We start from the raw sequence: 21,647 nt of genomic DNA, 5'->3' as shown, positions 1-21,647 counted from the left end.
ATATATATATATATATATATATATATATATATATATATATATATATATATATATATGCTCTAAAAGCTATTGCCAGATTATTTTTTTAAAGCAACTATTGAATTTCACTCCCGACAACAGTGTGAGACTTCAGCACTTACACATCTTCCCCAGCACTTGGTCTGGTTAGTCTTTTTAATTTTAGTGTATGTGGTGATTGGGGCAAGAGTTAAAGTTTTTTGAGAAGAATGCTCTATAGCAATAGTTCTCAATCTGTGGGACACAGCTTCTTTGAGGTTGGACAATTCTTTCACAGGGGTCACCTAAGACCATTGGAAAACACAGAGATTTACATTACAATTCATAACAGTAGCAAAATTACATTTATGAAGTAGCAGTGAAAATAATTTTATGGTTGGGGTCACCGCAGCATGAGGTATTAAAGCGTCACAGCACTAGGAAGGTGGAGAACCACTGCTCTACAGTGTTTGCCTGTCCCAAAGGTATTGATTGCTTTGAGTTTAACCACACTGGCTGTCTTCTGCACACGGCTTCTTCCATGTTGTTCCCAAGGGTGTGATGGCATACTTTTGCTGAACCCAGATGCATTGTTATATTAGGTTCTTTCAATCTGCAAGGATCAGAGATATTTCATATCATAAGGATTGTGGCGGATGTTGGCGCAGAGGGGAAAGCAAGGATCAGAGACATTTCCTATCACAAGGATTGTGGCGGACTTTGGCGCAGAGGGGAAAGCAAGGATCAGAGACATTTCCTATCACAAGGATTGTGGCGGACTTTGGCGCAGAGGGGAAAGCAGGTGAAGTGAGTATCTTATGAAAGATCAACAGGAAAGTCATTCAGGACAAGAGCAACTCAGAAACCCAGACAGACCCTGGGCCCAGCACAGGATCTGTCGCTTCTTCCTGTAGAGGTCTCATACTGCTCTTTCTTGTTAATCTTGTTAATCCAGCAGGGGACTCATCCCTAGAGCCTGTTTTCACAGGCTGCAGCTAGCCCCTAAACTAGATCTCTTACGTCTTGGAATCATATCTTTAGAAAGGAATGAAGAGTAGAGTCTTTTTCTGTAGATGGCAAGGTGCTTGTGCACATGCGGTAGGCTGGACAGGTTGTGGATGTGTGAGATGGGTCTGGTGGTTAGTATCCCATTTTCAGAGACAAAGGGGGTTTGCCAGCTGCCACTGGCTAGGGAGCAAGAGTGCCAGGTTTTCTAGACCCTTCTGCATTTTCTGCTACCCCATACTAAGTGGTGAGAGTACTGGAAATTCAGAGGAGATTTGATTAAAGCAAATTATAGCTAAGGTGAGAGGTAAAGGAGGCCAGGCCTATCATGAGCTGAGGTGATCCTTGGGGCAGTATATTTTAGACTATGTCTGTGTGTCTCTTGAGTATGGGTATGGACCGGAAATAGAGACACAGGGAGGGGACTTGTCCTGCTGAGCTAAAGGTCATAGGAAAGGAGAGACTGAGTGTGCGGGACAAGCAGAAGATTTTAGTGCCATGACAATGTAGAACTTAGAAAAATCAAGTGCAGCGCAGTGAGAAAAAGCAGTGGAGTCTCGTAGGGGTTCTTAAAGGAGCCGGGCTGGAGCCGGAAGGACTGAATAGACCCCTGAGAAGCAGAGTTAATAGGCTCTGAGTCTAAGTAGATGCGAGGCAGGAAGGAGACCTGCTGAGGCAGAGCCTCACAGTCTGAGGAAGGTGTCCTGAGAATGTCAGCTCTCACCTGGGCCACCCTGACTCTCCTGCCCGCCCCGCCATACAGACCTCCCAGTGCTTTGGTGAGTCAGTTCCTCCAGTAATCAGCCATGGGTGGGCAGAGCTGCTCACAAACAGGACGGCTAATGCTTTTAGAAAGGGGATCTCTTTTTCTCAGATGAGGATACACGGGAGCCTTGCTATGGGGACACTGATGTTCTCCTGTACTTTATCCTGTTCGCTATTCCCTCTTTACTGAAGTCAATATGCCTAAATAAAGCCTTGGCAAATTCTGAACCGCAGTTGCTCCACTACAAAAGGCATGCCCGGCTTCTTTAAGATTTGAGAGATTCTCCCAGTCCCAGTGACTATTCCAATTCAGCTACACTTGGGTTCCCAGAGAGGACCCTGCAAATACTTTGAACCCACAGGAGGAGGAGCTATTGAGAGTCACATCTGAGATGTCTCAGTGTCTAAGAGGAGTCTTCAAAGGAGGAATGCCTTGCTGCTCTCTTCACCCAGGTAGAGCTTGAAGAAGGGAATGGAATTGCTGTGCTGGCAGCTGGCCAGGGCCCTCAGCTAGAGGCAGATAAGCCACTTCCACTCTCCTGAAACTGGCTGTTTCTTAGTGGTGGTGGGAGGTCCAATCCCAGGGTCTTGAGCTTGGAGAAGCATGTCCTCTACCAGTAAGCCATATCTCCAGCCCCTAGCTTACATCTCTTCAGGAATGCCACCTTAAAGACTGTGCCCATACATACTTAGGACTATTTTGTGCTGGCCTCCCCTCTGCTCCCTCACTTCATGCCCTGCACCTGAGCTGTGAGCAGACACTAGGCAGATAGACAGTGGGAGACAGGAAATCCCAGTCAAGGAAAGTAGAATGCATGTCAGCTTGAAATGACATGATGTCCTTAGAGAAAATGTGCATCGTGAATGGAAAAGGAAATCCATTATGTGGGGCCGAGAGTTTATGAGAGGTGGGTGTGGATCACCTCACGCTGATCTCGTAAGTCGTGCTTTGTAGTTTCCACCTGCCCTCCCAATAGAGTGGTAAGCGGCACTGAGGAGGGTTTTCATCAGGGGTCTGATTTTTGTATAAGGCTGGAGGGCCCTTTGTCCTCCAGCACTTCTGTAAGGTAGTCAAGATACACTGTCACCTTTAATATCTGAGAACATTCAGGTCCCAGGGGTTAAAATCTTGCCAGAGGTCTCAGGAGCTAGAGAGTAAAGGGCCTAGAAGTGACTTGGCTCCCTTGCTTGGGATCGCCATTCTTAATAGTCTTCCAGACTATTAATAGTCTTCCAGACTATAGTGCAGGGTAGGCACCAGCAGAAGCAAGGTGAAGCAAATAGCCATTTATACGCTCTCACTGAAGGAGTGTGGTGTTCAGGTCCCCACCTCTATGCTGGAGCACAGAGAAGGAGAGACCTTGAGAAGCTCCATGCTCACAGTTGGGCTCTGGCCTGACAAAGTCCGCCCATCACTGCGTCACTCCTAAATGTACTGCAGCAGCTATGGTGTGGTGCTAGAATTTATCTGTCGGTGGCTGGCTTCAGATCCCTGGTGCTGGTCAGCTCCAAGTTCCTGATCCCAGGGTGACCCCCAACCCACAGGAACAAGTCCTTTTCCTCTGTGTTTTGTGAAGGTTTTTTTTTTTATTTGCATTTTTGTTTTGTTTTTTTTCTTAAAGCAGCAGTGCCTGTCTTTTTCACCAAGGAGCAGCAGTAAAGGATGGTAGTTTGTAGATCAGCCAAACCCAGATTATAATTCTGTTGCTGCCTCCTTAACTAACTGTGGAAGTCTGTGGAAATCATTGAATATGTATGAGCCTCAGGCTCCTCATCTCTAAAATGAGCAAAGCCAAACATACCTGGAAAGATGTCTGTGATGATTAAAATGTGCCAATGTTTCAAAAGTGCCTTGGAGCACAGCCTGGCACACACGAGTCCTTGGGTTATGGCAGATTTAATTATTGTTCTTATCACTGCACCACTGCTGCTGCCACTGCAGTGAAAGAATGTTCTGGAAATAAAGACTAGTGGGAACAAAATGCCTTCTAGTCCTACTACCAGGATGCAATTGCCCTGTTAATTTACTTCTGTTACCTTTGAAGCCCCTCCCCCAGTTCTAAACACACAAGATTTTATAGTCAGTTGGGTTTTTTTTTCCTGTATGGAAGGAATGCATCATAATGTTTTTCTTATATTTAATAGATTTCCCCTGCCCCACAATTATAAGACTATTGTATAAGACTCAACAGAAGCAAAGAAAACCATATTCCCATCTTCCTCACCCCCAGACCAGAGCCAGGCACTAATGTCTCTCCTCGCAGTCATTTTTATTCATGTTCTATTATAGAGTGAATATTGGATTGTGGATGCAATTTTTATGTGATTTTTTTTCCCAGTTCACATGATATTTGAAATATTTTCTTAGTGCAAGCACCATTCCCTAGGCTGCTTAATAATAGTTCACCAGATAGCTCTACCATAGCTTCCATAAAGATTTGAATAGTTCACCAGATAGCTCTACCATAGCTTCCATAAAGATTTGAATAGTTCACCAGATAGCACTACCATAGCTTCCATAAAGATGTGCTTGCTGTTAGACACCAAAGCTTTTCCTGGTGTCAGTCTGAGTTGCTCCCTGTAACAAACAGACTTAGGGAGCCAGTCTCAGTACAACCAGGAAGCTTACGGTGAACTCTTACTGTCCCAGTAAGTTGTCATAGGAGATTCGGGTCAATGACAAGCCACCTCAAGCTGAGACAGTCTGGAGCCACTTCTCAAGGGGGCTTCTTTGTCACACTCTGTCAGAGTCCGTGTAATGTGTGTAGTCCCCTGTATCCTGTTGAATCTGGGACATGGGATCTCAACTCTGTGCAGGGCAAGACCCAGGAGCCCAGGCTGCCCTTGTCACCCATAGCACTCAAAGCCTTGAGCACTTCCCTGTGATCTGAACTTTCAAGTCCACCAGGGCATCGGGACAGGAACCTGTCAGAGTACCAGAGTCACACTGGCTCTACTATTTTTAATGTTTTAAATTGAAAAAGCACTTCATGTTTACAGGAATACTTTGCTTGTATGTATTGTGTGCCTAGTGCCCATGAACACCAGAAGAGGGCATCAGGTCTCCTAGAACTGAAACCACAGACAGTTGTGAACCATCATGTGGGCGCTAGAAATTCAGTCCAGTTCCTCTGGAAGAGTAAGCCAATGTTCTTACTGCTGAGCCATTTCTCCAGCCTCCCCAGTCTCTTTTTTTTAATTAACAGGTATTTGTTATATATATTTATCATGTACAACATGAAGTTTTGAAGTAAGTACACATTCCAAGCTGATTTATGCATTATCTCACATACTTTCATTTTCTGTGGTGGGAAAGCTTAAGATACACTCAGCATTTTTCTTTTTCCCCTTCTCTCTCTCTCTGTCTGTGTGTGTGTGTGTGTGTGTGTGTGTATTCATGTTTGCATGTAAGTGAACATATGTGTATGTGGGCATTTATGTACATGTATATATGTATACATGTGAAGCCCTGAGGCTGGGAATCATTTTCCATTGCTCTTCCACTTTATTCACTGAGGCAGGGTCTCTCACACCAAATCAAAAGACAACATTTTACAATCCACCTTGCTCTAGGGATCTGCTCTGGAGATCTGCATTCCAGTCCTCATGCTTGTACAGCACAGGCTGTAACTCCTGCCACTCAGCATTTTCCAGAATATAATGTACTTTTATTAATTACAGTCATTTGTGGACTCATACGAATGAACCCAAAGAGCACTCTGCTAAATGAAATAAGCCAGGTGCAGAAAGGCTGGATGCCCTCACTCTTGTGGAATCACCCTTGTGATCATGAAAGTTCTCACTCTCAGACTTGCCCTGGAACCCAGGACAAACCATGTCCTCTTGCCAAGCGTCCTCTCTGTGCTAATACTGTAGCTGATGTACATGGCCCTGCCCACATCAGCTGAGAGTACCTGCCCTCCTCAGGCCTGGGGTTAAAGTGAGCGTCTTGATACAGGTCACACATGCGTCTTCAGAGTGCAGAACTCTTACTTAGCACTCAGGGAGCCATCTGTGCTTTTCCACCCTTGTCACCTCCTCCTGAGACCCAAGGGGCTGGAGAGACTGGATTCAGAACCCTGAATGACCAGCTGTTCTTACTCTGAGGCATTCTTTCTTTCTACCATGCACATGGTGCTTGTGTTCATTCTCTCATTTGTCAGATGGTAGCTGAGCCCCAGGCTCCATACATTTCACAAGCGCAGTGCAGAGGTGGGACACAGCTGTGTTCTCAGGGTACGTGTGCTAGTGCAGAGACCAGAAGAAATACTAGAAGACAAGATGCCTGCTGCGTTGTGATGCCTGGTAGATGGTGCTTGAGTCAGCCTACACGCTGGAGCCAGAATTCAGTAGGTGCTCCAGGTGAAAAGTGAGCAGAGCCTTCTGTGTAGGCAGTGGGGTGAGGCCATGCTGGGTGGACGAACAGGCATAGACTCAAGCGCAAGAGAACACCATGTGTTCAGAGGCCACAGGGAGTCTGGATTGGAAGGGGAGGGGACAGAACAGAAGCATCTGCTTCTACTGACTTCTTGGCTCATTTTATCACTAAATGACAGTGATGGTCTTTTTAATTCAGTATTTGAAAACTGTTATCTTTATTGCTATCTTTCCAGTTTTTTAAAGCAACATGTGCGTTATAGAAATTTAGAACAATGTACTAGGTGTGGCCACCCGCTCCTGTAATCTCAGCACTTAGAAGATAGAAGCCAGAGCTTAAAGCCAGCTTTGGCTACATGAGACACTGTCTAAATTTCTGTATGTGTGTAAAGGGTACTAAGAGATGGCTCAGCTTCTGTATGTGTGTGAGGGGTGCTAGAGAGATGACTTGGAGATTAAGAACATTGACAGAGGACCCAGGTACAATTCCTAGCACCCACAAGGTAGCTTACAACTGTTTGAAAACCCATCGCAGGGGATCCACCGCCCTCTTCTGACCACTGTAGTTACTACATGCACATGGTGCACAGCCATGCATGCAGACAAAAGCCCAGACGCGTAAAATAAAATGAAAAAAATTAAATCAAACTAATTAAAAATTTTAAGTAAAAAAGAAAATTTGAAAAGTAAAAAGCAGAAAGAAAAACATCACTGGTAGTCTAATTAGCTAAAGACAACTTTAACATCTTGATGCGTTTCTTTTTGATGTTTCTTCATATATATATATATATTCATATAGCTGTGAATATGTTATAATTATAATTTTAACCTTTGTATGTGATGCTCCTTTCTACATCTTTCTAAGATTTGCCAAAATGAATGTGCATGCCATTATAAAATAACTATGATCATAAAATTTACCAGCTGAGATATATATCCATTTTTTCTAATGACACATATTTTCTTTACAGATTTCTTGTGGCTCAGAACACAATTTGGCAATAATTGGTAAGTAACTTTTATAATGGTAACAGTTTATTGTGAAACCCATGTAAGAGAATTGGAGAAAGTCTTTGGGGAGCCAGGCTTAGTGGTGTGCATCTGTAACTCCAGCATTCCAGAAGCTAAATGCAAGCTCTAAACTACCATATATACTGGGATATACAGTGAGACCATGTCCCCTGTGTGTGGGGAGATACTGGGATAGACAGTGAGACCATGTCCCCTGTGTGTGGGGGGGGGGGGATACTGGGATATACAGTGAGACCATGTCCCCTGTGTGTGTGGGGATACTGGGATATACAGTGAGACCATGTCCCCTGTGTGTGGGGGGGGGGGGGATACTGGGATAGACAGTGAGACCATGTCCCCTGTGTGTGGGGGGTGGGGGGGAATTTGGGGGACCATTTTTGGTGACAAAGCATTTATTAGAAGCCCATTTTATGAACATTTCAGACTATATCATTGAGTATCTTTTTAAAAATATTTATTTATTTATTATGGATACAATATTCTGTTTGAATATATGCCTGCTAGAAGAGGCATTATTACCAGACCTCATTACAGATGGTTGTGAGCCACCATGTGGTTGCTGGGAATCGAACTCTGGTCCTTTGGAAGAGCACGCAATGCTCTTAACCGCTGAGCCATCTCTCCAGCCCCCATTATTGAGTATCTTTTGAAGGTGCCTGAACTGCCTCAGAAAATAATATTTCTAATTCATATTCTTGGGCATCATGTATAGACAGCAAGACATAAAACCAAGGAGTGAGGTGAACGCTTCTGGATCTCTGCATAAACCCATTCGAAAACCTTCTTTCCTCTTGATCTGGCTTTGCCTTTGGAAGCACAGGGCTTGACTCACAGCCCCTGCTGCCGGGTATACAGCTACACTAGCACACTCCCAGTCAGACACAAACCTTTTAGCTGGCTCTGGATAATGCAAGTTCACTGTTTTCATGATTACCCCCAAGAGTAATTAATTCAGGAAAGCCGTCCATTGATGTCCCTGGTCAGTTCAGGCTGAGCTGCACAGTGGGGCAGAATGGATTTTTTAGACTCTCACTGCTCATGACCCCTTTTCACCACACGAGTCCAGGTACACATGTATATAAAGTACATATACAAATCAGACAAATACTGGCAATAGCGCTTAAAGAAATTTGTTTTAAAAACAGTTCTTTGGTATACATGAACTTTTATTATTAAAGGGCAAAGCAGACTTGTGTATTGATGAGATGGGTGTGCATGTTTATTTTTACATACAGAGTTAAATCTTGGTTGAAAGTTTGCTATTCAGTGCCATCAGTGCTGAGTACACCACTTCCCCTAAATACCCAGTACAAGACAGCAGTGTTTAGGACCATTTCAAAAATTGCTGCAAATTCTGTCCTCAGCCAAAATTCATTTAATGTTTAAAACTTAAGTTAGGTGTGTGTATATGTGTAGGCACACACAGCACTTGTTTCCGGGATCAAAACTCAGATCTTTAGGCTTGGCGGCAAGAGCTTTTACTCACTGAGCCATCTGGCCAGTTCTGTTTAATGACTTTAAAAAAAAGAAGAAAAGAAAAGAAATTCAAATCAGCAACTCAGCAGTTCTTAAAATCAAACATTTTAACATAGCACAGGCCAAAGATGTACTACTTTGGCACTGCTGAAGCATGACAGAGTTAGAAAAAAGTCTTTGTTTTCATACTTTGACCATCATGCTTCTAAGAGCAGAAACCAATTTATATCACAGGGAGTCTGACCTGGGTTTTCAGGCCGTGTTTGTTGACCTCATCTTGTGTACAGAATCAAGGCTGCAGTGAAGTCACATACATGATACAGCATGGGCAACGCTACCGTAACACCTGACTTTGTTACAGAATTGATTTTGAAATAATTGGTTATTGCTGTGTGTTCAGAAACTTTGTACTCCTGCTCAGTTTCTCACAGCCCCATATTCAGTCACTGTACCCAGATGAGGTTGTCATCACGGACTACAGTGTAGTGGCAAGGGCCCAGAGTTCAGTGCAGGCTTCTGTACTGGCGGGAACTCAGACAAGGCATTTAACCCCCCTCCTCGCTGCCTCATTTTCCTTGTCGTTAAAACAGAGGCAGCAGCAGTGCCCAGCATGTAGTGTTAATGTGATAGAGTATGTGCTGTGCTGAGAACCCAGTTTGGTTTCCAACAGTCATGTCCAGCAGCTGACAGCCACCTGTAACTCTTGCTCCAGGTGATCCAAAGCCCTCTCTGACCTCCATAGACTCTGTGCTCACTTGTACAAACATATGCACATAATTAAAACTGAAAGTAAAACCTTTTTTTAAAAAAAAGTTAAAATTTTTTAAAGAAATGTTAGTTGCTGTTATTTGACATGGTTAGTTCCCTGGGTTGTCTTTCTTAGACTTTAGTTCTCCTACCTGTAAATTGCGAGGTTTAAAGCCGAAAACCAAGTTTCCCTCAAGTCTCCACCTGCCTCTTGCCAGTGTTTTGTTGTTTTTGTGTCCTAGCCTCAGACTTTAGGCTTCTGGAAGGGAAGCACTCTGTGCCCTCCTCCCCTTTCTTGCCTTTTTCACAGCACCGTGAGCAGCACCTGACTAAGCAGAGTCATGAGCACGCTTGACTTGAGCTAGACTCCGACAGCTGTCTGGATTGGAGTGGACTGAGTGTTTGCCCCAGTGTCATGTGCAAGAACCAAGCACAGCAGAGAAAGGAAGCTGCTGGCAGCAGTGGGGAGCTGGAGGAGCAGGAAGCAGGGAAAGCTAGGAAAGCTATCAGCAACCCTGCCTGCTTTGCGCAGGAGCAGGTATTTTGCACCGGAACTGCTGTGGTCTGGGTGTAATTAAGATGAGCTAATGAGAGAATCTAAGGCGGCGCCCAGTCGCTGCTGCTGCCACTGCATGGAAGAAGGCAGTTTCCCCCAGGACCAGCATGGACAAAAGGTTGAAGATAATCTATACATGAAGCAGCCCACGCTAGCAGAGTTGGAAGCTGACTGACAGAGGCAGCCTGGGACCTGGAAAGAACAGAGCCAGCCAGCAGACAGCCATGTTTCAAACCAGCTCCATCTCTGTGTGAACTCTATTTCCCTCCTCATCCCTGCAGTGGGGATCATAATTCCTAGTCGCGGGACTACTGTGCACATTGGGCAGGATAAAGTACACAAGTTGCCTCTTGTGTCTATTTCTTTGTTTCTGATTTTCTTTGGTATGGAAAGTGGTAGAGAAATGTTCTAGTGACGTATTTCTTCATTGGGAGAGGGAAATGAAGATATTTTAGGGAAGAGGAGCCCTGTGTTATCTCAGTGAGGCTGTCGGAGTCAGTGTGTGGGGACTGGACAAGTGTTTGAGTCCTTTGAAATCAGACATTGTTCTTGGTTTTAGCTTAGAGCTTGATAAGAATACTTGTCTCATATGTCCGAGGCTCCGGATTTGATCCCAATACTATATACAATAAAAATATAAATATAAGTAAATACATAAATTAGCTAGGCATACTGTAATCCCAGCATGTACTTGTAATCCCATTTTGTGGGAGGCTGAGTTAGTAGAATCATTGCAAGTGAGAAATCAACCTGGTTTACATATTTACGCACATAGTAACAATTACCATAGGGAGACCCTGTTCCACCCCACTAAAGTAAGTGAGATAATAATAATAATAATAAATATATATATATATTTACATACCTTCATGAGTCTATATGTACCATGTGCCCACAGAGGTCAGAGGACATCAGATTGCCTGAGTTTCCCGATATTGGTGCTAGGAGCTGTGCTCAGTTCCTCTATAGCCCCACAAACATAGATTTTGTTTGGTCCTTAGTGCCTAGGGACTGGCTCAGTGTGTTAAAACAAAGAGCTCCAGGTCAGGAAAAATAGGCCCAGTCACAGTATTCTCAGATGTCATTCCGCTTGGGAGCTGAGACTTGGGTGCTTTGAGATAATATAGTCCCCAAAGGGTGCCTTGCAGAGTGCACGCTTTGCAGGCAGTAGTAACAAGAAGCTGCTGCCTGTTCACCCTGGCTGGAGGCCAGCAAAAGAGAGGCAAGCTGGAGAAGAACCCTAGCAGCTTGAGTCCCTGCTCCCAGCTGCCTCCTCCCCCAGCCCCCTTGCCATTGCTGTGTCACACAGACTTCTGCCTCCAGTCCACTCTAAACCCAGCACCAGTACCTGGTACCATATCCCACACAAGATAGACTTGGAGTACTTCCAGAGTAGACTGGTATAGAATAAAAAGAACCAGACTGTGTTCACAAGCAGGAGCCTTAATGGCTAACAAATGTGTTCTGACCAAACAGGCTGGAAAGGGAGGTGAGACAGAGAAGGGGGCAGTCTGGCATGAGGGTGTACTCTGTCTTAAGGAGTAAGCACGACTCCACAAAGTAATGTGTTCTAACCCACTTTATGGGTAGCTGAGACTTGGGGCTTAGGTGGGCTAAGCAGGTTTCTCAGAAGTGCACATGGTGAAACTTCTGGCCTACCTCCAAGACTATTCTTTCCACCCACCACATCCTGTGCCTGAAGCAGTAGCAGGTTCTGGTTACATTATTGACCTCACATAGTTGTTAGTAGAAAACTGTCTGATACAAAATTAGGGTACATTGTTAGCTGTTAGGTTTATCTGTTATGACCTCATAAAGGGAGTGGTTGTACTTGACTATAAGGGGACTGAGACCCAGAGGCCCCTGAGAGCCGTAGAGACTAGAAAAAAAGGTGTCTTTACCTTATGTCAGTGTCCTGGACAAAGTCTGCATGACAAGATGAATCCTGCCTCTATCTGAGATCTGGACATCTCAGGAGCTCTGGAGACAGTGTCAATGCCAATTTGTTCCGAGTCAGGATCCTGCTACCCATTTCCCAAGCAGGGACCCAGCCTAGGGCAAGGTTCTTGGCAGCCACTTTTCGGCTTCTTCCAGAGAAAAGAATTCTGCATCGTGACTTTATCTGCATCTAGGTTTCTTTCTCTCCTTCTTTGGCAGTTTAGATGAATTCTTCCCTTAGTTTCCCAATTAAGTCTTTCTTGCTGTCTGGTGCTTGCCACCAGGCTCCTGTGGTGAGGCAGGATGGCAGGTGGTGAGAGTCCCTGCCTGGGAAGGACTATTAGATCTAGCCCTGCAGGTGCTGAGGTGACAGCTGAGGGGAAAACCACTCAACCTCCTGCCTCCTGCAGTTACCCAGTCTGTAACCTCACCATCTTGATGCCCACCCCAGAAGTGGGACTTCCTGAGTGACACAGGCATGCAGAGTTTCTGCTCTGTGTCTGCACAGCGTAGGTACCTGGGCTGGTGCTCACTCACCTGGCTCATTCATCTTCTCTCTTCATTTCTTTTCACCCAGGATTTCCATCCATATTTCCATTGTAGACAGGCTGCTGTTGGCCTAAGTGTCCAAGGTCACATGGCCACACTTCTCTGAAGACCCTTGCTGGGAAGGTGGTTCAGTACGCAAAGGACCTGCCAACTGGTCTAGTTCCTTCTTTCTACTTGACAAAAGCAACTGGGCAAGGTTTATTTTGCCTCACAGTTCTAGGGGTACAGCCATCTTGGCAGGAATTCATGGCAGCCAGAATAGAAGGCAGCTGTGCACATTGGGCACAGGAAGCAGAGACTGATGAATGCTGGTGCTCAGCTCACTTTCCCCTTTTTATTATGTCTGAGACCTCAGCCCATGGGATGGTACCACCTCAGTTAACCTGATCTAGGTAATCTAGAGTGACTGTCATCATGTGCCTGTCAGCCAGCCAGTTGTCTACTCTGTGGGGCTCCTGGGGAATGACATTTGAGGTTATCCTTGGGCCTTTACACACATGTCCATACACAGGAGCACATACATACATGTGCATATACAGAAAGAAGAGGGGTAGGCAAGGAGAGCCTTTCTCTGTACTCACACAGACCCTTTGAAATGGATGCTATTGCTGCTGGCTTTCTTAAGCATAAGGCCTGCCAGGCAGCCTTTGTTAAAGGGTTGTATATTGGCAGGACACATGGTCCCTACTTTTTCAAGTAAAGCCAGTTTCTTTACTTGTTTCTTTATTTGTTTCTGCTTTTCGAGACAGGGTTTCCCTGTAGCTTTGGAACCTGTCTTAGAAATAGCTCTTGTATGCCAGACTGGCCTCGAACTCACAGAGGTCCACCTACCTCTGCCTCCCGAGTGCTGAGATTAAAGGCATGCATCACCACTGCCTGGCCTCAAAGCCAGTTCTTATACCATATTGAAATGATAGTCTATGCATCATTTTACTGGTGATTTCCAGCTGCTGAACCCTTGAGCCTTTATTAGATGTATAAGAAGCATCTGACCTTGGCCTGACACCCATCAAACAGGGCCATGTCAGAATTTAATAGAGAAAAATGTAATAGAGGAAAATTACTTTTTTACTTTTATTTTATGGCACCAGCAATGATACCTTTGAACCCTGGGGCTTTGTAGAGTGCTTTGAGGTATGTTCAAACTTGCATGCTTCTCTGTGGAGAATGATAGGCCAGCTATAAATGCCTTCTCTGATTAGGCCATTTTGTCTTCATAGCTAAGTGATGAGTCGGTGCTGCTGTGAACATTTTTACATCACTGTGGGAAAGTGTACTTATAGGATACATTTCCAAAAGTGAAATTATTATACAAAAGTGGAATTGTAGTTTTGATTTTTGCAAGACATTGCAAAATTCGCCTCCGTAAGGATGATAACGTTTTCTTTCCAGTCAACGATATGCAGCAGTGCCCTCTTTCTGCAGTGTGCCTGACAGAGGGTGGGAAGGACTCGGATTCGTTTAACCAGGCTTATGTGACTGGTTAACAACTATTCAAGGTGGTTTTTAAATTATTTTTGTTTTGAGACAGTTTCTCTACATAACCCTGGCTGTTCTAGAATTCACTGTGTAGATTGGGGTGGCCTTAAATTTATAGAGATCCACCTGCTTCTGCCTCCTGAGTGCTGGGATTAAAGGTGTGCACACGATTCCTGACTTTTTTTTTAACTTTCTGCACTTGAGTATTTTGCCTAAATATATATTTGTGTGCCACTTGCTTGTCTGGCTCCCATGGGGCCCGGAAGAGGGAGTTACAGAAAGTCACTAATCACTCTGCAGATGCAGGGATCTAACCTGGGTCCTCTGCAAGAATATGCAAATGCTCTTAACCACTGAGCCACTCTCTAGCCCTAATTACTTATGAACTTGAATCACATTTATGAACTGGCAAGATAGCTTAGTGGGTATAGGCATGCCTCCAAGCCTGGAAACCTGAACTTCAGCCCCATGGCTGACTCTGAGCCCTGGAGAACTGACACCTGCAAGTTGTCCTCTGACCTCCACACCTATACTGTAGTGTACGTTCACATGCACGCGCACCACAGATGAATATAGCGCTTGTGATGACTAATCTTGGTAGTCAGCCTGGCTAGGTTGGGAAGTAAACAAGTGATTACTAAGGCGACTGACATTGTTCCTATCTGAGAGGGCCTCAGTGTGAGTGTCTATGTAGTGGAAAATTAGGCCACAAGGGTTTTGACCCCATGAATGGTTTAATCCAGTAATGAATTCAAATTTTGAATAGACTGTTGGGATGTGATAAATCTGTGATTGGAGAGACCCACTTGGAGGAAATGGTAGCTTGAATGAATTCTTAGGGCTGGATCTTGCCCTAACCACTGTCCTGTTACTACTCCAGTCTGCTTCCTGTCCACCATGATGTGAACTGCTTTATCGTGCCCTCCTTGACACAATGACCGAAGTCTCAGACATCATGAACAAAACAAATTCTTCTCTTAAATTATTTGTTGAGTCATAGCACTGATAAAATTTATAGAACATATATAATGGATTTAAATCCAAAGGATTTGGATTAATGACTTTTCACACAAGTTTATGCCCAGGAAACTACCACCCAGAGCAAGATATAAGACATTTCCAACACTTCAAAAGGTGACCTCATGCCCCACCCCAGCTGTAGTTCTCCCTAGACAGGGAGCCTTTGTTCCGTCCGTTTGAACATCATATAAAGAGCATGCTCCTGCTGTTTGGCTTGTGGCAAGCACACTGTATCTCAAAGAATTATTCATGCTGTATGCAGCAGCTCTTCGTTGTTGCTTGGTTAGTGTTTCTCTCTGTTCTTGTACCACGTCTCATTTCTCCATTTAACGGTTGGTGGACATCTGGGTTTCTGTGCTGGGGGCTGCACGGAAAGCTACTGTAAGCACGGCGTAGATATTTCTTGCATGTATAGCTGAAAAGAGGAGCTATAGGTCATGTGTATAGTCATAGACACCTGTGGGGTTTGGATGAGAGTACCCCTGGGAGGCTCATATGTTTGAATGTTTGGTCTCCAGTCAGTGGAACCTTTTGGGAAGGATTGGAAAGTGTGACCTTGTTGGTCACTAAGTGACCTTTGAGCTTTCAAAATCATTCTAGTTAGTTTTCTGTCTGCCCCATGACTGTTGTAAGCTGTCAGCAACTGCTCCAGTGTTGTGCAGCCCTGCCTGCTATTGCCATGCTCCCTGCCATAATGATCATAAACTGCAACTGTGGGCTACAGAATTAAATACTTTATAAGTTACCGTGGATATGGTGTCTCTTAATTGCAATATGAAAGTAACTAACACAACACTTACTGTTTAAACATTTTCTAAAGTAGTTGCATTGGTTCATACCAGTAATCCGTGGGTGTTCTGTTGTGCTGTGCCCTTCCCACGTGCTGTCGGCCTCATGGCCTTAGGCCATTCTGATGAGTGTATGGTGCAGCATCTCACACAATGCAAAGGATTTGCCAATGCTTCTTTTTCATGAAGTTCAAAACCCCCAGTCCAAAGGTGTTAAATCTTTGCCCACTGTTTTACAGTGGATTGTCTGGTTTTCCTTAATTATTTGTGGCTTACAGAGTCTACTATTTATTGGAAAATAACATTGCAAATGTGTTTTTATAATCCTTTGCCATCTTCATAATATCTTTTAGTGAGTAAATTTCTCTGTCTTAGGGAAGTCAATCTCTTTATCAATCTCTTCTTCAATGCTTTGAGGTATTGGTACCCAATTTAAGACATTTAACCCACTCCAAGGTCATCAAAATGTTTTTATGTGAAATTTTGTTTTACCTTTTACATTTAGAACTAAAATCCCATCTCAGGTTCATTTTTATTTTTTTTTTATTTTATTTTTTTTTATTGAGAAAAGGAAAAAAAAAACAAGTTTCCACCTCCTCCCAGCCTCCCATTTCCCTCCCCCTCCTCCCACCCTTACCCCCCTCCTCCAACCCTTCTCCCCCTCCACCCCGAGTTCAATGGGCAGTCAGGGTTCCCTGCCCTGTGGTAAGTCCTAGGTCCTCCCCCCTCCGTCTATATTTAGGAAGGTGAACATCCAAACTGGCTAGGCTCCCCCAAAGCCAGCACATTAAGTAGGATCAAAACCCCGTGCCATTGTCCTTAGCTTCTCATCAGTCCTCATTGTTTGCCATGTTCAGAGAGACCAGATATATCCCATGCTTTTTCCGTCACAGTCCAGCTGGCCTTAGTGAGCTCCCAATAGATCAGCTCCACTGTCTCAATGGGTGGGTGCACCCCTCGTGGTCCCGACTTCGTTGCTCATGTTCTCCCTCCTTCTGCTCCTCATTGGGACCTTGAGAGCTCAGTCCAGTACTCCAGTGTGGGTCTATGTCTCTAACGCCATCCATCCCCAGATGAAGGTTCTATGATGATATGCAAGATATTCGTCAGTGTTGCTATAGGGTAGGGTCATTTCAGGTTCTTTATCCTCAGCTGTCCAGGGAACTAACTGAACATCTACACATTAGAGTACTACGCTGCGGTAAAAAACAATGACTTCTCGAATTTTGCATGCAAATGGATGGAAATAGAAAACACTATCCTGAGTGAGGTAACCCAGACCCAAAAAGATGAATATGGGATGTACTCACTCATAATTGGTTTCTAGCCATAAATAAGGGTCACGGAGTCTACAATGGTGATCCTAAAGAAGCTAAGTAAGAAGGTGAACCAAAGGAAAAATGCATAGTTATCCTCTTGGCTATGGGAAATAGACAAAATTGCCTGGGAGAAAATTGGGATCTTGGGGGTGGGGTGGGAGGTGGGTAAGGGGAGATGGGGAGAGATAAGGCAGAAGGGGAGGATGGGGGGAACTTGGGGAAAAAGGAGGATTGGGATAAAGGAAGGTTGGATAAGGGAGCACGGAAGCACAATTCTTAGATAAGGGAGCCACCTTAGGGTTGGCAAGAGCCTTGAACCTAGAGTGGCTCCCAGGAGCCCAAGCCGAGGTCCCCAGTCAGGTTCATTTTTAAAACATTGCTTCAGAACTGTCTATTAGAAAGTTTAATCTTTAGTCACTGAACTGCAGAGACCTCTTAGCTAAAGGTCAAGAGATTGTATATACATATGAGTGTGCTTTGAGATGAGTCTTTCTTTCTATTATTATCAGTTTGTTTGGTAAGCCCTCCTGTTTTGTTATCCTCAAAGATCACTGTACTATCCCAGCACTCAGATGGCTGAGGCAAAGAGGATAACCTGGCCTACATAGCAAGACCCTGTCTCAACACACACACATGCAACATACACACATTCTCATGCACACACGCACATGCCTTTTTAGTTTCTGTCATCTTAGTTATTTTAAGTGAGATTCGGCATCCTTTCCCATGTTGAGGTCATTCACATTCCCCACGAGAAGAGTTATTTTATCCTTGTGCTGGTTTCTTCATTGCTATTGTAATAAGTTACTACAAAATTAATGGTTTCAAGTAACATTGTCTTAAGGCTGAAGTCAGAAATCTGGATAGATTTCTGGGCTGAAGGGAGGATGGTGATTTGTTTCTTTCTTTTCTGGTGGCTTTAGAGTAGACCACCTGTTCAGAAGTGACTTCTAGCCCCTTGTCTTTAAAGCCAGCGGTGGCCGATGTGAGCTTTCTCCTCTGGTGTCCTCTGGCCTGACTGTTTCATCGTTCCCTATCCCCATTTGGCCTCATGGTTATACTGGACCCACTTGGCTAACTTAGCACAATTTTGTGATGTTAGCTAATCAGTTCCCTTCGTTTGTGCATTCAATTCTCCTTTGTCATCTAATCCTAGATTCACAGGCTGTAGGCGTTAGAATGCAGGCATTCTTGAATAGTTAGTGTTATCATGGTACCCTGTCTCCGTGTTACAGGTCTGAATGGCTGTGCTTTCCCTATTTCCCATAGTCATGTGTTAAAATTTAACCCCAGTGTGGGGACACTCAGATATGGGAGATGGGATTTTTGAGGGGTGACTAGGTCATGACAGCTGTCCCATAAGAAAGATTAGTGCCCTTATAAAAGAGGTCCAAGGGAACTTATTTGTTCGTTTCCTTCATGAGGTCATTTAGCAGGTGCCATCTATGAGAAATAGCTTCCACCAAACAAGAAGCCAGTTTTGACCTTGGAGTATCCAACATCCAGATTTTGAGTTGCCGAGTCCTGTTTACAAGTGACAGCTAGGGCATTTTATTAGAACAGCCCAGGCAAGCTGACAGCCCTCTCCCACCAGTAGACAGTTGGTCCCTAAGAGCATCCTACATAAGAGACAGCTGTCCTTTCTTGGTGGTGTTATTGCACAGATAATTTCCTGGGTTTTTCTGTTTCATTTTTACTTTTGGGGTTTTGGCTTATTTGCCTTTATTATTTTTGCCATGTAATCTTTTCTGTTAGCAGGGATTAAGTTTATCAGTCCTTTCAATATGGCTTCTGGATTTTAAGCTGGCGCAGTCCTCCACAGGTGTGTGTGGAGGCACATGCATGAGAGTCCAGAACTTAACCTCAGTGTCAGAACTTAAGCACCCGATCCCGCCCCCTTTTTTAAAGACAGGGTCTCTCGTTGGCCTGGTAGGTTGCCAAGTAGGTTAGACTGGCTGGACATTGAGCATAGGGATCTGCCTGTCTCTACTTTCCAAGAGCTGGGATTACAAGTGTTGCTTTGCCTATGTGGGCTCTGAGGATTAAACACACATTCTTTACTGACTGAGCTATCTCTGGCCCCGTGCTTTATATTTCCTTCTTCTTTAATATGTTAGGTGTTGATCCATTTGGAATCTGTCCTAGTTTAGAATGTCAAGGTGTGGATTCAACTTCATTATTCTCCAGATGGCTACTCAATTATCTCAATACTGTTGATCGAAGTCTTTGGCTGACTTCCTGGCTCCTGTTGCTACCAGAGTAGCCCGCAGGCTCAAAGAGAGGAAGGAACTTCCCCAGCTTGCCAGTGATGGAGTTAGGATACACTATAATGAGTGCTGCCCAGACAGGGGCTTCCCAGGCTGGGTACCAAGCAGAGGGGATGCTGCTGGCTCTGGGCCTCAGGGCTGTGCTCAGTGCCCTGCCCTGATCCTGTCTCACTCTGCTCTGGAACTGATTGATTTGTTTCCGTCTCACCTGCTGGCTTGGATACCATTTTCCTCTCCACCAAGCCAGAAACATGATCAGAGCTTCTACATCTGGAAGATGTGTTATTTATTGCTGGTGGTGGATTGGGGGGGGGGGGAGTTGCTTTCTGCTACACCGTGGGAGTCATTCTAAATGACATGGCAAGGTGAGGCTGCCAGGCTTTGGAAAACGCTCCTGTACTTGCTAAATTACTCTTTCAGGCTGGCCCTTTTTAGCACAAAGGTGACCATGACGTTTTTGCGTATTTCTCTGGTTCTTTTAGAGTTGTTTAGGGTAGCAGAAACTGCACTTGTGACCTTCTGCACTTATAGATACAGAAGCCAATGGGAGCTTTGAGAAAGTGAATCTAATAATCAAGGTGAATTTGAGGCAAAATTTGTGAAGAATTGGAGTAAATTAGAATCCTTCTGCTGTGTAAGGGCTGAGCTCTGGTCCCAGCAGTGGCTGACACTGCAGCCTTAGGCAGTTAGTTATTTGGACAAGATAGTTTCTGAAATCATCTGCCCCTCTCAGCATCTATGTTTGTGTCTATGACCTGCATCACCATTTTAATAAAGCTAAGAATATGCGCATGCCCCCAAATGCTTTTTAAATATTGACTAAATAGAATATCTTCCCTATCTTCCCTTCCTTTGGTTTACTTGTGGCACATGGCATTCCGGATACTATGGGGAAATGTGGCAGTTGCGTGTCTTGGAGAACTCATGTATAGTGAGAAAGAGCTTGGGATGAAATCTGGCACATGCTTTGCTTGTGAATACTGAATGGATGGCTGAGTGAATGGGTACAGCGTACCAGGATGAGAAATAGAAGAGCGAGTAAAGAGGCAGTGGGTTAGTTTTGGAGATCTCTGGGAGAGAGGTAGGGCCTAAGTACTGGAAGCAAGCTTTATGTATAAGGGTGAACATGAGCAAGGGTAGGAAGGCTTATAATGGGGATTCAGGGTCGAGGGACAAGTGGGTGACTGCCAAGACAGTTTAGGGTTACATTGGGCCAAGTCTTCATTCACGTTGACTTTACTGTTCAGAGTGGAGCCGTGAGGCAAAATACTTCAGCAGTCAACTAGCATAAGAAATAAAAATTACCCTGTAAAGGACAGTGCCTTTTTACAGAGCAGAAGTACAGTGAAAGTGGTTGAGTAACTGCTAAGGACTGGTCACTCAGAGTCTTTTGCACGGATCATTGCAGTTAGTTATCATTTGGGGCTAGGCATGTAGCTCAGTGGCAGAGAACTTTGCCTAGCATGTACGAAGCCCTGGGTTTAATGCCCCCCCTTTGGGAAGGGAGGTAGAAGCTCTTTTTGTCATAAAATAGAAATTAGATAAGAATTGTCTCTTTCTGGTGGAAAAATGCAGATTTGAAAGGGAGCCCAGATTCCAGTTTCTTACTCTATGGGTGTGCTTTTCTCTTCTGATCCCTTTAACTATCAAACTTTGGTAGACCCTCCCAAGAAGGGTCACCTGAGCTTTTAGTGTGCATGTGGCAGAAGGTAGCAACAGAAGAGCTGCCCTTACTGACAGCCCTTGTCTAGAGGCAGAAACCAGGCACAGTCCTCCTTTGTCACTAAAGCACAGCACTTCAAAGGCCAGTTGTGTGTAGCAACTGGGCAGCTTTGACAGTGGCCACACAGTTGCACCAGTGATCCAGTGAGCCCAGCCTTGGGCAAAGTCTAGGGGCACATCTGTCTCCCTGGGAGCATCTGGACCCGTGTGTGGCTGCCCTGCATGCTGCCCTTTGCTTCTGGAATCCCTTGCGCCTTTCGGGAGCATGTGCAGCTCTTTCCTGGGGGGAACTGCTGAGACCATTTGGTCAGATGCAATGACCACATTTGCCCATTTGGCTCCTTCAGCATTTGCTCACTCATTAAGAGTAACAGACAAGTCATCGTAGTGGGCAGATGACCATCTTCCTTTGCTTTGTGAATAAATTAAGAGACTTGATAAGATATCTTCAAAATCCTGCCCAGAACTCACACTCCCTGACACTGCCCGCACTCACACTCCCGAGACTACCCGCACACACTCCCGGACACTGCCCGCACTCACACTCCCGGACACTGCCCGCACTCACACTCCCACACTCCCTAGACACTACCCGCACTCACACTCCCGG

General features: G+C 44.8%; 1 protein-coding gene across 7 annotated transcripts in view; it reads left to right on the top strand.

The window, feature by feature from the left end:
* The window catches only part of Sergef (secretion regulating guanine nucleotide exchange factor), a 213,679-nt gene that overhangs the window by 131,004 nt on the left and 61,028 nt on the right, over window positions 1-21,647 (top strand). For 5 of the 7 annotated variants that reach the window (XM_026789121.1, XM_026789122.1, XM_005366754.3 and 2 more), the window contains one exon: window positions 7,116-7,152. In XM_026789121.1, coding sequence (XP_026644922.1) covers window positions 7,116-7,152 — 37 coding nt within the window. Of the gene's footprint in view, window positions 1-7,115; window positions 7,153-9,709; window positions 10,303-21,647 lie in introns of those variants that run through there. The other 2 variants (XM_026789124.1, XM_026789125.1) reach the window with 2 other exon arrangements.

Source organism: Microtus ochrogaster, unplaced genomic scaffold (assembly GCF_000317375.1).
Source record: "Microtus ochrogaster isolate Prairie Vole_2 unplaced genomic scaffold, MicOch1.0 UNK14, whole genome shotgun sequence".
Taxonomy (NCBI): Eukaryota; Metazoa; Chordata; class Mammalia; order Rodentia; family Cricetidae; genus Microtus; species Microtus ochrogaster.
Note: the sequence above shows the minus strand (reverse complement) of the source record. Positions and strands in the feature narration are given on the sequence as shown.